General features: G+C 44.5%; 1 protein-coding gene and 1 non-coding gene across 2 annotated transcripts; both read right to left on the reverse strand.

Moving 5' to 3' along the window:
• Positions 1-234: 234 nt before the first annotated feature.
• Positions 235-307, reverse strand: TRNAK-CUU (transfer RNA lysine (anticodon CUU)). Its single transcript has one exon. It is a non-coding gene; the product is annotated as a tRNA-Lys (tRNA).
• Positions 308-14,621: 14,314 nt separating this feature from the next.
• On the reverse strand, positions 14,622-15,943 carry LOC4338491 (protein G1-like9). The gene has a single exon (NM_001420374.1). The coding sequence runs from the start codon at positions 15,827-15,829 to the stop codon at positions 14,975-14,977; it is 855 nt and encodes a 284-aa protein (NP_001407303.1). The 5' UTR covers positions 15,830-15,943; the 3' UTR covers positions 14,622-14,974.
• Between the last annotated feature and the right edge of the window lie 513 nt (positions 15,944-16,456).

Genomic DNA, 16,456 nt, shown 5'->3' on the forward strand with positions numbered 1-16,456 from the left:
AGCAAAAACCGCTTTTCAAACCACCAAAGGAATCAATTTGTAGTGGTTAGATGGGTGAGGCATTATACTCGGTTTTGTTGTTAAAGGAAGTGATTCAATATGGAGCAAGATATGAGGGAGGGAAAGTAAACTTATTTCCTAGCAAATAGCATCAGGCTCATGGGCCGATTGGGCTAGATCCATAGCAAATGCTCCTGGGCTAAAAATCTTGAAGCCCTACAAACAAAATAATAGCGCCCACCGTGGGGCTCGAACCCACGACCACAAGGTTAAGAGCCTTGCGCTCTACCGACTGAGCTAGACGGGCTTGCATATTAAAATTTGCCAGTAAATTTAAGAATAGTGAAAACCAGCTTGCTAGACGTATTTACCACGTGCCAATTATCCAATAAGTGGTGACCAGTGGCCAACTGGCCATTATATGTTCAACCTAGTATTACTCCATGATTACCTATTGAAGCGTTGTACTACTACCATACGCTATATAGTGGTTAGTGGGTGCGTGTATATAACATCCTAATGGTATATATATATACAATATGAAGACACAATTATGCTATATTCAAGTTCGTTTGTAGCGCACGAAAGGGGCTGGTGGCATCGAACTATATCAATACCAATTAACTCTTTCTTCTTTGCCTTTAATTTTGTCTTGTGAATCAGGATATATATTAATTGATCCATCCGTCTCAAATTATAAACATTTTTAAACTTTAATATAGTCTTTAAGATGCTGCTTTAACCAAGTAAGATGTTTTAAATAAAAAGAGTTGCATATTAAGATAGTTTGTTTAGTGATGAATTTAGTAACATCATTTTTACATGATTGATTTTTTTTATTAATAGTCAAAGTTAAAAATGTTTGTCTTGGCACTATTCTAAAAATACTTATATTTTGAAACAGAGGGAATACCATATCATTATCGATAGATGTATACATATAGTATCATTCATTAATTCGTACTCCATCTGTCCCATAAAAAAATAACCTTAGTACCGGATGTGACACATCCTAGCACAAACAAATCGTGGTTAATTAGAATATGTCAAATTCGATCATAGAAGAATGAGAAAGTACATGCCACATCACCAATAATAGCACATGCCAAAAGCTAGCTACTCTATATACTCCATCCGTTTCATATTATAAGACTTTCTAGCATTGCACATATTCATATAGATATTAATGAATCTAGACACATATGTGGCAATGCTAGAAAGTCTTATAATATAAAATGGAGGAAGTAGGTCGTACTCGCCGCGTGTACACTTATGATCATCAACACCTGGTACAATTCTGGCTGTACGATTTCAGATGTATCTCTCATGATCATCGACAAAATTGCATTCCAAGACAACCTCAAAGTCATATGGGAATAATTCCTTTCACTGTTATTAGCCCCTCCTTTCCATCATTCCAGATGTGCTGCAAACGGCTTTTAAAGGTTTATGCCCGTCGATGTCAATCTATACACAACAACATATCGATCGTTATAGGATCTTTACACAGAACAATTTAATTAATTTATGCGCAAGAGCGAGAGGTTATATTTTTTTCCCTGCGTTTAGAAATGGCGCGCCGGACCAATTTTTGGTTTGGCCACGGCACAGGGCGTGTACGATTGTACTTTGTAGCTACTTACACCGTGTTTAGTTCCAAACTTTTTCTTCAAACTCTAACTTTTTTATCACATCAAAACTTTCATATACACATATAAACTTCTAACTTTTCCGTCATATCGTTCCAATTTCAACCAAAATGAAAACAAACTGCTTTCAAAGGTTAGATGTGCAGCCGCCTGATAGAACTGGACTTTAATTTGTGTCTCCTAAAGAATGCTTTGCCCTAGCCGCTAACTCTAACAATGCTAGGCCCAAAAATTAAACTTCCATTAATTACTGAGAAAATTCTTTTGCGTAAAGTTGAGTTTTAGCATGACCTTTGCCATGACTAGAAATCCTCGTATGTTCTTTTGTACTGAATGATTTTGGATAATTATTCGAAGTAAAACGTATTAACTTTTCTAATTAGAGTACTGTCACAAGCTGACCACTAACTTTTCTAATAACAAAATTGCAAGCCTATCTATCTCTGCTAGAAAAAAAATTCAGTTATGAAAAGTATTTAAGGGTCCAAAATTTTCCAAATAACCAAAAAATTGAAATATACAAATTTCAACCAAAATTGAAGGAAGCATGGAGAGGAAGTATTGGAATTCAAATTTGTTCAAAAGTATACTACTCATATATGCTTGCTAACTGTTTGGCAGATATTCAATTATTTATTTCTTTTTCATAGCCAAATCGTTTTTTAGTTGAGTTTTGATTTAGGTGAGATTTCTCACATAATTATAACCAAGTGGAAACATAGTCATTTTGAGGAAAAAAACAAACAATATGATAGCAAAATGGGGAATTATGAAATAGAAACAAAAACTAGGTCTATATGCATGGAGCAAAACCCAGTGATACGGAAAAGATGAAGTGAAACCTCAATGCAAAAGAGGAATTTTCCCTCTATTATTATATGTCCAAGCCACATAATTGTATTCCTTGTCATTTATTTTAGGCTGTCTTAGAGTTAATTAATGTGCACATATACTTCATTCCTATTAAAAAAACAAGTCGCACTATACATACAACTCTCAATTATATCGTCCTACAATAGAGTAATAATAATACAACTATACATCAATCAACGATACAAAGATTCACATTCATGATAAGCCCTTGATCAAATAGTCGTATCTGATCGTAGGATATCAAGTCGTATGTATAAAGAGAAACGCCTAGGGGTCTTCCGGCTAGTGCCATGAGATGGTGGGCTAGACGATCTGGGTTCGAAGCCTCATCCATTCTAATTATTTGATATTAGATCCTTCTCTAATATTCACGTATTTTAAGTTGTATGTATAGAAATTTCCTAATCGGCGACACCATCTGACGATCTTCACTTACCAATATACGCCCCCCCCCCTCCCCGCACGCTCTTAAAAAAAAGGAATTGTGGGGGATGCATGCCACACGGGGACTGGAACATGATGTACATGCAAATGTATGTCATCCGATTAAATTCACCGTGCATCCATACAAGCAGCAAGTCAAACAAACTACTACTGTGTCACTAAATGGTTACATATCCATAATTTGAGAACTCTCGCGTCGCCCCTCCCCTTGGGCGACACGGGAGGCGACGCCCCTGCCGGCGCGCGTTCCACCCCTCCTCCCTCCTCCGCCTCGCCACCGCCCGAGCGGCCGCCGGCAAAGCCGCGCGGCGCAAGGACGGCGGCGGCGGGGCTTCGACTTCGTGCCAAGCTCGGGTAGAGGGGGACTACCCGGGGCGGCGGAAATCGCCCAGATCCGTGCCTCCCGGCCGGATCTGGCGGGGAGGCAGTCGGTGGAGGCGGGGCCGAGCGGTCGTGATGGCGGCGATGACTGGAGGTGTGGCGACGGTGGTCGGAGGTGGGGCGGCGACGGAGGAGACCTCCAGATCCGCCCGGATCTGGTGGGGTGTGGCCGGCGACGGCGTCCACTGGTGGGGGCGTCGGCGGCAGCGGCGGCATGTGGCCGGACGGTGGCCGGCCTAGCTGGCGATGGCGATTGGCGACGACGGCGGCGGCAACAGCTGACGGTGGTGGTGGCTTGATGTCGACTGCCGACGGTGGCGGTGGCAGTGGCAGTGGCTAGAGATGGCGACGGCCGACGGCGGCGGCGACAGCAGCTGGCGGCTGCGGTGGCCGACGATGGCGGCTGGCGATGGCGGCAGTAGCAGGCGGCGGCAATGGCTGGTGATGGCGACTGCCGACAACGGCGGCGGCAGCAGCAGCTGGCGGCTACGCCGGCTGGTGATGGCGACTGGTTACGGCGGCAGTGGCAAATGGCAGTGGGAGGAGGCACGGTGGTGACCATGGCTGCGGCGGGAGGAGGCACGGTGGTGGCGACTATGCCTGAGGTGGGAGGAGGCATGGCGGCCTCGGGCGGCTAGCCAAGAGCGTGGCAGACGGCTGCATTGGACCGGCGTGGCGGCGTTTGGAGGAGGGGTTGGAGTCCGGCTTGGCGCAGAGAGGCGCGGGCGGCGGAGATGGAGGCCAGCTCAGCGCGAGAGGCGCGGGCGGCGGAGATGGAGGCCGGCTTGGCGCGAGAGGCGCGGCCGACAGAGGGAGGCCGGATTGGCGCGAGAGGCGCGTCCGGTGGAGGAGGCCGGAATGGCGCGAGAGGCACGGTCGGCGGTGGAAGAGGCGACCTCGGTGCGTGGTGGAGCTGCCGGTGGGTGTGGCGTGGTCTTCGGCGCACGAAGACTGGCCGGCGGGGGGCGTCGGTGCAGGTGCCCCACATGTCGGCAGAGTTTGAGTGGTGGTGGAGCATCGGTGCGTCAACCGTGGATTCGCAGGTGGTGAGCGGCGGGTGAAAACCCAGCCCGGCTTTGGCCAGACCGACAACGATCCTGAGGGCGTTGTCGTGCTGTCTCACCCCTCAAGGGTGGTTGCCGGGCGAAAGCTTAGTCTTGGCTCTCAGCCTGACGGACGGCGGCGGCGGTTTTTCCGTCGCTTCTCTTCTTGAAGACGTCGTTTTGGCACCCTCTTGTTGTAGGGCGATCTCGTCTGTGTTCCGTTGTGGTCTAGCGGCGGCCGGTCCGGTGCTAACCTTCTCCGGTCATGTGTGTTGCCACTGTCGGTGTGTGGGTGGTGGTTTTTTTTCTTTTTCCTGGTTACGACCCTCATGGGTTGTAATCTTGTAATTTTTTCCTGCTCTATCAATAGAACTTCGCACCGTCTCATGCGAGTCGTTCAAAAAACATATCCATAATTTAGTTTATATATGTTTTATGTCGTCTATTATATATCTATCGGTGAAATTAAATTGCCTGGCTTGCAGAGACTATCAAAGAATTCACTCGGGCTACCGGTGATGTGCGCGCAATTCAATCAACACAATGATCAGTCGCTGATGTTGGATATTCTATTTTTCAGTTTGAGGAATCACAAACTACATGCAACTTGCAAACCACTGCGCAGAAATAACAATTATGTATATTTTGACCAACTTGTAATGAAGCTGTGATTTTTATAATTCACAGTCGCTAGACTTGCCAACTCTGTAATAATTGGCTGCAACTTTTTTAATCCGAAGCAAATGCAGAAATGAATTCCATTATCCAAAAATATCTATATATATAGTCATGCACTCCTATTGTAATTATTCTTCACAAACAAATTGAAAAATAATTATACACAAATATAAATATTGCAAACTTAATTCACAATACTGTTTGGACATTTATATGTACACGTACACAACACACAATATTTTTGGAGTTCCTATAAATAATGCAATTTGATCTTCCATCTGGTTAATGCTGCACAACATAAGATAGCATGAAGATTAGCTGACCATGCCGGATTGGTATGGGCCACCTCCGAATAAGGACAACCTATATTTCAGGCCCAGCCCGGTTTGAGGCCTCTCACAATGCTCTGAGCTGGCGCGGAACCTTGCTGCGCCTGCTCAGTTTTTGGTCGACGTGGAGGGAGGGACCGCGCCTTTGCTAGGTTTCTCGTCCCCTACCTGAGCAACGCAATACTTAGTTGTGGCGAGGGCGCGAGCGGACGGGGAAAAGGGAGGCACGCGTGCTGTGGGCGGTGTTTCTTTGCTGCCCCGTGCCCTCGCGTCGAATCGCCCTCCAGCGGAATCATCGACGAATTGATGAAATCAACTCAAACACACAGCGAATTCCACCCCAAACCACCACAGATGCGGACCAAACCACTGAAATCAACTCAAGTCAACTCAAATCACCCCAAACCACGCTGAAATCAACTCAAATCACCCCAAACCAACAGATCTGGACAATGCAAGAAAAGAACGGCGGCGGCGGCTGCTGCGCTCGCCGTGGCGGCCTGTGCCGCATGGCTTTGCCGCTCCCCGAGGTCCGGCGGCGCTGCTCGAGGTCCCCCTCGGCAAGGTCGCCGCGGTGGAGGCGTGCCCCGCTCGAGCCTTTCCCCTCCTCCTCCGCCAGCGCCCGCGCTTCCGCCTCGCCGCCGCCGCCACCATGAGGCAGCAGCTTGACTTCGACTTCGCCACCGGCCGCAACGTCGAGAGCGGTCCTCCCCACCGCCTTTGCCAGGTCGACGCTGAGCTCTGCCGCCACGCCGAAGGTCAACGCCGAGCTCCACTGCGGCAGCCGGGGACGCCACCCACCGCCGAAGCCGCCGCCGACCACGCCGACCGCTGAAGCCTGCCGCCACGGCGTGGGAGGCGAGGAGGCGCGGCGACATGGGAGGAGAGGAGAAGGAGGCGCGACGACGGACCGAGAGGAGGAGAGCGGCTAAGGCGGAGTGGGAGGAGGCGAGGCGCGAGCTCGCGACTGGGAGGAGGAGAGTTCGAGAGAAGCTAAGGGTAGGTGGGGAAATTTTATTGCCCCACTACCCGTGTCCACGTGCCCGAGGTCACGCGCACTGTGAACTCGGTTATCTCCCACACTACATTCCTCTAATTAAGCCACACAATCAGAGGTGCTTGCACTGTGGGATGGGTGTCTTATTTGGGCCAACTTTTTGGGCTTAGGGTACGGGCCCCATAGCTTACACTGTGAGAGGCCTAAGTTCTACATAAGGACCTCGAAAAGTTAATTACTACTCCAATACTATATAATGGTAAAATTAAAAGGCCCTCAAGTAGTTACTATATATAAACAAACCCTTACTTACATCAGATTTCATGCCACGGGCGGTCGAATAACCATAACTAAATGAGTTGTTTACACCGTACATATAGTTATGGTGATTCTTAATTAATTTGAGGGTAAAGGTGACAAGAAAAATACACTATACACAAGGCCAAACTCAAGTTATGGAATTAACCAGACAACCATGTCATGGCGCAGGCATATATGCATGTCAGCCAAAAGGAAGGACAAATTACTGAAAAAAAAAAGAGATGATTATGTACACTGATGAGTGATGCAACTGATGCAAAGGCGAAAGAATAATCATGAAGAGACAAATTCCAATAAAGAAGATGTTTACAGGTGACGATCCAAGATTTGGATGGATTTATTTATCTGGATGTTGCTTTAGAGTGCGGAGGACTATCCCAAAAAGAAACAATTATCTAACTTGGGCTAAACAAAGTGGTGGATAGGTCATTTTCAACCAGATTACCTGGACATTAGGCCACCTAAATTTGCACTCTCTACAACCTCCGAGATAATTTGCTGCTCTACTTTAATTATATTTGGGGCTTCGTAATCCCAACGCCATTAAATCAAACTGTCACTGATCACATGACTCGTCTATATTACTGTTCACCAACAGTACTACTTGGTCCATTTTGTTCAGTACTAGTAATAAGCATGTAGCGTACTAATAGAGCATTGTCATCTTTAATCACTAGCTAGCAACTAGCTAGTACTGGACTAGCTTTCTGCTAAGGTAAAACGAGAGAAAATGATCTATCTTCTCACTTTGGCTCAAACACAGTTCTTTACAAAATATGAGTGCGACTCACTTTTTTGTCCTATATATATGAGCTACAAAAGATATCCATCTTGTACTACAGTTGTCTTTTCGATGATGTGAAGTACATAATAGTTAGCTCAACTTTCGTTCATGCCCTTAAGAACTCCATTTGAGGATCAAGTTTTGGTAAAGTTCTAGATCCATGCGTCATAGTAGTATCTAATTAAACTCGATAAAAAAAATAATACTTGGCACATTATTCGGCCAAGTATTTTTTAGTCAAAATAATAACTATGGATAGACAATATTCACATATACACTGGTGGAGAATAAGTTTTTACTCCCGGTCGTAACCCCTCTGTAGTCATCTTTAGTCCCGGGTGAAAAAACCGGGAGTAAAAATCCATTTTTAGTCCTAGTTGGTGTTACTAACCAGGACTAAAGAGGCTAGCTCCGGTTGCTACTTTATTCTATTCTTTTCTTCATTGTTTTTAATATATTGATTCACTCTATCCCATCCCAAATCAATCATCCCCGAATAGTCTCCAAATTCTCAAATCAATCTCTAAATACATCACAAAATCTTAAAAAAATTACATCACAACTACTACAAAATTCATCACATATTCACATCACACACAAATCAAATACATCACATATTCACATCACACACAACTCGTCTCAGATCCGAATCACAGATTCTCAGAAAAAAAAGAAAGAAAAAACAAGAAGATGAACGGCCCGCTGCCGCGGCGGCCGCCGGCGCGCCGCCCACCGCGTCCCTGGCTCCGCCGCCAGCCGCCAGCGCGCCAGCGCTCCGCCGCACCGCTTCGCCCGGCCCTCCGTGCGCCGCGCCGCCGCACCGGCCGGCAGCCGCTGCGCGCTGCCCGCCGCGTCCCCGGCCGCCGCCGCGAGGCCACCAGCCGCCAGCGCGCAGCCTCGCCTGGCCCTCCGCGCGCCGCGCCGCCGCGCCGGCCGGCCAGCCCTCCGCGCGCCGCCGTTGCAGAGGGAGGTGGGGAAGAGGGAGAGGAGGAGGGGAAGGGAGGAGGGAGAGGAAGAGATAAGGTTAGACTATGTGAGGAGATGAGTCAAAAAAGGAGAGGAGGAGATTGTATTGATCCGATCCGCGTGCAACCACCTCGCTTATGTCGACTTTTTTCCCGGTTGATAACATCAACCGGGAGTAAAGCTTATATTGATCTTTTTTCCCGGGACTAAATAGATTTTTAGTCCCGGTTGGTAACAAGATTCCTCAGAGCTTTCAAATCGGGACTAAAGATGTTTTTAGTCCCGGTTTTTAATACAACCGGGACTATTGTGAAATCTGCTGGACCGATCAAAGATGGTTTCTCCACCAGTATATAATCAACTCTTCGTTTTGATGCCGCTGCTTCCTATCGTTTCCATCGTACGTGCTCCTCTCCACTTCGACTGTCAACCCTTTCGTCCACACCATTGCCCCCAATTAGCTGCCCTCAAGCTCAAACCAATTGTGTACCCCATGCTGTCAATCCTAGATCTCCTCCTCAGCCAGCTGGCTAATTTAGATTCTTAGATCTCAATCCCAATTATAATGATTAATTGGGTTATAGTTTGGGAAATGGCACTGGAGGAGAGTTTTCTGGCATCATCCCTTTAATTTCTTCCTAATCTTACTATATGGCCCTATTTGGAAAATGGTATATGGCTCCAATTCCTAAATTCTTGCATAAAATAGAGTTTGTAGATTAGATTAAGTGATCGACTTAATACTTTTACTAGCTAGTCCAAAATATGAACAAAAAGTCATGCCCAATCTACTAACAGCTTCAAATCCAAAAATTTCTAGAGCTAGGAAACTCAGTTTAAACAAACTTGGAGGTGGAATAGCTGTGCCAAGCTAAGGGCCTAACATGTGAAGCAAGAATCTACAATGCAAGTATATATTGGTAACAAAATGTAGTCCAATACTAGTTTCCCTTTTTTTTGCTACTTTTGGCTTGTACAGTAGATAATGGTGGTTGAATAATGCAGACGATGAAGACAAGCTTATTATTTGGACTGGAAGAATTGAATAGGAGTATTCTCAAAGGTTTTCACCCGAAATAAACTTATAACAATTGTGTGTTTGGACAAGGACTGGTCTTCCAAATCTATTTCTATTTCAGAAATACTATACACCACTTGACACAATTTCGGAGACATCATTTAAATCATATGAGTTTCTTATGTTGCGATTTGCTTTGTGATTTGTACTTTGTTAGAGGAATGATCGGTGCGCCGATGGTTCGGCGATGGGCAAGTAGGTGTGGCGAGGCGGACGTGACACTTCCTTTACTGTGGGAGAGGTGGGCGGTGGGCTGGTGTTGTTGGTGGTAGAAGCTTGTTGTAGTGGTTAGGAGGTGGTGTTTGATTTGGCGGCAGTGGTGCCGCCTGCGCTGTGGGAGAGGAGGTTTGTGGGTCAGTGTTGGCGACAATAAATGCTTGTCGGTGGAGTGGTTAGGACATGGAGAGGTGGATGCGAGAATCACCGAAAATACAAAGACAGTGCAAGACAGTGGCACCGTGACACTTGAGCCATAGAAGATAGAGTAGAAGAGATAAGTTTAGGTCATAAGGTGGGAGTGGCAATGAGGGGAGCAGCATGGTACGACAAACCTCACTAGCGCAGGTAAGAGGAGCCGCGATTTGTGTGATGGAGGGAGAGACAGGGGGCGAATCCATGCATAAATGTCTTAAAAGCATAGGGGTTAACCATATTTTTTTTATATAAATTTTAACTAATAAAGATTAGTACATTTGTAATGCAGTTTTTCTATGGCTCCACTCATATAAGCGTGTGTGAGAATGTGTCGAGTGAGATGTATACAAATTGAGATATATATAAATAGTTCCTTAATTTCTACTCCAGCTCTTATATATGGAGTATATATATTTGCGTGTGTGAGTTTCACCATCGTTTAACATTCCATTCTTTTATATTTCCACGATCGAATCAATGCCAAGATGGGTTAATTAGTTTAGCAAAGCATCTGAACCTTAAAATAATCCATACGGTACACATATAGTAAATTAACCGGCCGCGCAAACTGCAGCTGCATGCATGCCTGCCTGCAGCACGAAAGCAGAGGATTCGACAGCAATTCCGCCGGCCAGACTGCCTGCCACTCCGTCGTCGCCGCCGGCCGCCGTGACGTCTGGTGTTGGTGTGGGTTCAAAAGTGAGGGCCAGACCTCCAGTCCAGATTGATCACACAGGCCAAGCGAGAGAGAGAGAGAAAGGCAGCAGTGAGTAAACCTGTCGTTGGTGCATGCATGCTGTCAATATCAAATAAAAGACGACGCGCAACCAGCAAAGCGGGGCCGACAAAGGCAGCCAGCCCAGCCCGCAGCACAAACACCCAATGACACGACGACGACGTACTAGTAGCAGCTCCATCTAAACCGTGTTTACTTCCAAAATAATTCTTCAAACTTCCAACTTTTCCATCATATCAAAATTTTCCTACACACATAGACTTCCAACTTTTACATCACATCGTTTCAATTTCAACCAAATTTTCAATTTTAGTGTGAGCTAAACACAACCCTAGTAACACCAAGCGAGAGAAAACCATCAAAGAAGACTCTCTCTCCCCTAATACTAAGTAGAGAGAGGGCACTTCACGAATTCGGTAATATAGATCCATAGACTAATACTTCCTCCGTACCAAAATATAGCAATCTTATACTGGATGGGACACGGCCCTGTCCAGATTCGTTGTACTATGATATGTCCCATCCAATACAAGGTTGCTATATTTTAGGATGGATGGAGTATATTTTTACTTGCAATATATATTTTATAAACTATGTACTTTATCCATTCATTAGAGTTAGACATATTTCATATTTAAGGTTTTCCAAATAAGTTGTTTTTTATTTATAGTCTCTATACATTTAAAACTTAAATTGAGAGGTAAATTAAAAATCAAAACCCGATGAGTCATCTTAATTAATACTCATTGGTTACATGTGTGCATACACTTATTGATTTTTTTACATGCATGCTAAGTTCATTTTCCTTGGTTTTGGTAACAAAAGTAATAGATGCAACTTTGTGGAAGGAGGGAGTATCGTTTAAGGTGGCACGAGCAAACATTACTAACATGATATACACCTAATTAAACTTGTGAAGTAAATTAACAAGAAGAAGAAAACAAAATCCTACCTATTTTTCGGACTAAATAGATGAAAATTAAGAAAATCACAAGACCTTACCCTAAACCCTAGTCACAATGAGATAAAATGTAGTCGTGTGGGAGTCAAACGTAAGGACACACGATGACGTCCTGCTGACTGGATTGGTTGGTGATGGGCCCCTGACCAGCCTGGGTCCTAGACGGTCGTACAATCGGCTTACGCCATTGAGTTGGCCCGTAGGTGAGTACATGAAACATATTCTGATCTCTCGAGGATGTACCCTCATGTACCATTTTCTAAAATCTAATATAATAATTAAAAAAAGAAAAAGTTTATAATAATATAGAGTATATTGACATCAATCACTTGACAAAAACATAAAGTTTAAATTCAATAGATATATTTAGAAAAGAGAGATAAATTTAGATTCATATGCTGGATTATCTTTTTTTATGTCATACATTGAGAGATAAATATTGCATAAATGTTGTCATATATTTTAAAACTTTTTTATAAATATTTTAATAGTTTTTAAACAAATAAGGGATGTATATTTGAGGAATCAAAATAGTTTCCCCAAGTATACTACCCCTCTCTCTCTCATTCCCTATATATTCCCCTCTCTCTTGAACAGGATGATGACAGACAGGATGAATACTACAGTACTATTAAGCACTCGTACGGACAACTACGCTCCCAACAAAGAAATAATTGTGCTTGTGTTTGGTGTCTTTTGAGAGAAAGAGAGAGAGAGAAAAAAAAGGAGAGAATCATACTGTTCATCTGACCTTGTACAAGGAGGATTTTCGATTTTCAAACCATTCCATGTGCTGTGGGAGTACTAGATTTGCTTCTGACTGCCTGTCGGCCAAGAGATCGATCTCTCCTCCTCTCTCGATCGATACATTCTTTCTCAAGTGAATGTTTACTGTTCGTAATAATGATATGTAGCTACAGTGCAAAATGTTTTGAATTTTGTACAGGCACAGACGCACACTGGAGATTTTGACTGTTGCTACTGCTCATTGTCGGTCTGTATACGTGCTGGTGGGTGATTGCATGCATGCAGCAATTAACACCTCCGTTCTAAAGTAAGTGCAACCGTGGATATCCATGTCCAACGTTCGACTATCCGTCTTATTTAAAAAAAATATGAACAAATTAAAAAAAATAGTCAATAAAATATTTTTCATGTTTTATCATCTAATAATAAAAAATATTAATGATGAATTTTTTTAAATAAGACGAACGGTGAAACGTTGAACATGAACAGTGTAAGACTGCACTTATTTTGGAACGGAGGGAGTAATATATGCATGACTAGCTAGCGGAACATGGAATAAAAATATACTATATACAAAGTGTAGTATATACTGTATGTAGTATAGCTACATACAGTACATAACCTAAAAGTGTTCTGTTTAATTAGACCATACAGTATATATACGTCTCTGATACGATATATGTATGCATTACTGACAAACAAATAATTAGTAATGACATCCCAAGATCAGTCGACGTTTCTACTCATTGCGCGTACCCTACAAATCATAGTGAACAATAGAAAAATCTGAAGTAATCAAGTAGTGGCGGAGTGTGAAACACAGTCAGAGCTACAAAATCTAGAGTATTTATATTCATCAGTCAAATATGATTTACAGAAAAAGTTCAGGAAAGCTTCTTTTAAGTCACCTATGGCCTTGTTTGGATCCTCCGAGCTATTAAATAGCCCTCTAGAATCTTGCTATTTAGGAGTATTAAACGTAGATTACCGACAAAACCGATTTCATAACCCCTAGGCTATTTTGCGAGACGAATCTAATGATGTATATTAATCCATGATTAGCGACTGATTACTGTAGCATCACTGATTTCGGAGGGCTATTTAATAGCCCTCCGGATCCAAACAGGGCCTATGTAAATCATCTTAAGTGCATATGTTGATTTTGGAAAGAAGCGCAACAATTCCACGGTTAATTCAGAAATATCTCAAGCACATATACTACATGGAGTATTTCTTAAGAAAATAGTTAAACATTCGTCGTTCAGGAAAAGACATATATATCTTATGTACATACATATCAAAATTTAATTATATCTTATTTAAACTTTGTATTAATACTTATTTTCTTGATCTTCAGATATGCATGTCAAACCGTCACAACACAGTTTCTAGTTTTCCATATCTTCACACGTAAGCACTACTTTACTAGAAATATATATACGGTCGGTGTTTGGAGAATCATTTGTAATAAATGCTTCAACTATTTGTACAAATTAAAATTGATGAAGCAACAAGACCGGTCTTACTAGCTAGCATAATGAAAAAGAAGACAATGAGATCATAAAAAAAAACAAAAAAAATAGATGAAACCGAAATAAAAAGACGAGAGGGACGGCATTGCACCTGGAAAAGGAGTAAGACGACAACGGAAGCAATTATATCGATTCAAAAAGCTTTTTTATACACATTTAGTTCATTTATATTGTTCTGATAATGACATGTGATGTGCAACTTTCGTGTATATGTTTGCATCTCTTTCTGTTCATATATATGTACACCGCAACAGTACATCATACCAAAAGTATTAAATCACTTAAACAAGCGTAAACAGTACTGCTCATTATCAATGAAGTCAAAGCAAAGAAGTTTTGTTTTTTCCCTTTTGTAGGGACATCACAACAAATGCTTTAGAAAAATGTCATTCTCTCCCATATATAAAACTGAATCCTCAACAACCACTGTTGAGAAATACTTATGTCCCTCTTTCTTTCAAGAGATATATAGTGTAATTTGAAATTGAAGTGGTGATGATCATATGGGGCCAAGCAAATTATGGAGGGAGAACTAAGCGAATATAATAATGGCAGGATCAGGCACTAAGAAAACCGTGATCATTTTGCTAGGCAGGCCCCATCTATAGGACTAGGATTAGCAAACAAATCATCTCAAATTATGAATGCACCCTTATATATTGCACCCAGATCAACAAACAAACAGACAACAATTAAGTTAATAAAGATTGATCACCTCAAATATATATATGAACAGAAAGAATATAATTGGAGATCGATCTGTCGATGACGGCGAAGAGAAAGTTGTCTTCCTCTTATTTCTTCAAATTGAAATTTTCTGCATGTTAATTTAGCAGCCTTTTATGTACTCGATCCTAACATTATCCTACAAACCCCCTTAATTAGGCCTCTCCACTCTCATACCAACAAATAATAACAGTAATAATCATAATAATTAATCAACCACTAAAAATTAAGATGATGATGATGATGCTGCAGGGGATTAGAATTTGGAGGGTGATGAGGGGATTGAAAGGGAGGCAAATGATTTCTCTACACTTATCACGAACTCGTCGCCGATCCTTTCGCCGCACTTCCCTTCGCCGCCGCCGCAGTCGCCGCCGCGGTGGTAGTACCGACACTTGTTGCCGGAGGAGTAGTAGGAGAGGCCGCCGGCGTGGTGTCCTGCTGCTCGCCGGAGTGGGTGGCCTCGTCGTCGTCGTCGTCCTCGCCGGCGCCTCCCGACGTCCCGGTGGCGTCGTCGGGCGCGGTGACGACGGGGGGCGGCGCGACGACGACGGGAGGGGCGGCGGCGGCGGCGGCGGCGCCACGCTTGCGCTTCTTCTCGTAGGGGATCCCACGCGCCTTGGCCTGCGCCTCGCGGACCTCGCGGAGGTAGATGCGGACGGCGCGGGCGGCGAAGGGGTTGGACTCCGGGCGGCCGCCGGACTCCTCGTAGGCGGCGCGGAGGCGGCCGATGAGCGCGTCGAGGCTGCCCCACGCCTGGCGGAGCGGGCAGGCGCACGGCGCCGGCGGGTTGGGCTCGCCGAAGTAGGCGCACCCGTCGGCGTGCACCTTGGTCTTCCCGAACTGGTCCAGGTACTTGAGGAACTCGATGACGTGCGCGCCGCTGCACCGCGGCAGCGTCAGCGGCGGCTTGTGGTTCCGCAGGTACTGCAGGAACGTGTTCCAGTCCCGCCGCTTCTGCGACTCGTACCTGCTCAGCCCCGCCGCCGCCGGCGCCTGCTGCGCCAGCGGCTGCGGCTGCGCTTCTTGCACCTGCTGCTGCGCCTGCGACTGATGTCTCCCTTCTTCTTCGTTCGACGACGCCGCGGGCGCCGGCGCCGACGCCGAGGAGGACGGACCAGGCTGCTCTTCCGCTGCCCCGGCGCGTGGCGCGTCGGGGGAAGGCTCCATGGTTGGTTGCTGCTCTAGCTAGCTAGAGAGAGAGAGAGAGAGAGAATGGGTAGGGGTGAGGAGGTAGAAGAAGAAGAAGAGTAGCTTGTTGGGACGGAGTGTGTGTGGCATCGTCCTTTGCGGCTTTTGTGTGTGGGTTGGGTTAATAGCGTCTCCACTACACACTGTCTGTCCATCGATCGATCGACTAGGCGACCTATAATCATTCCTTTACTTATTTTAATTGCGGTTTTGGGAGCAGCATAAGTACCCGTCCTTGTTTGTTCCTGGTTATATGTTTCTTTAATTTCGTGTTTTCTTTAATTTGGTGCCTAATTATGCTTATTAGGCTTTTTTACCTTTTCTTTTTTTTCTTCTCTGCATGCCTTTTGTTTGAATTATTTGGATGTATCGCTCGGGTTGTGATGGAGTGACGTGGCAAGGTTGGGTGAGGTGGAAGGTCGTACCGCATCGCGTCAGCTTTGGGAAAACGGTTGAAATTTGATATATCATTGTATTTGGATTTTTCCAATTCAACACGTACGACTTTGTTACACTGTTGCGTATATTTCTTTACTTTTGCTTTTCCTTTTCTTTTTTGCCTTTTTTTTGAATTTTTTTGGATTTATCCCGCCGGTTATGATAGAT

The sequence above is a fragment of the Oryza sativa genome, chromosome 5, assembly GCF_034140825.1.
Source record: "Oryza sativa Japonica Group chromosome 5, ASM3414082v1".
NCBI lineage: Eukaryota > Viridiplantae > Streptophyta > Magnoliopsida > Poales > Poaceae > Oryza > Oryza sativa.

What these genes read in the sequence shown, in the direction of transcription:
- LOC4338491 (NM_001420374.1), bottom strand. Translation starts at nt 15,829, where the DNA reads ATGGAGCCTTCCCCCGACGCGCCACGCGCCGGGGCAGCGGAAGAGCAG.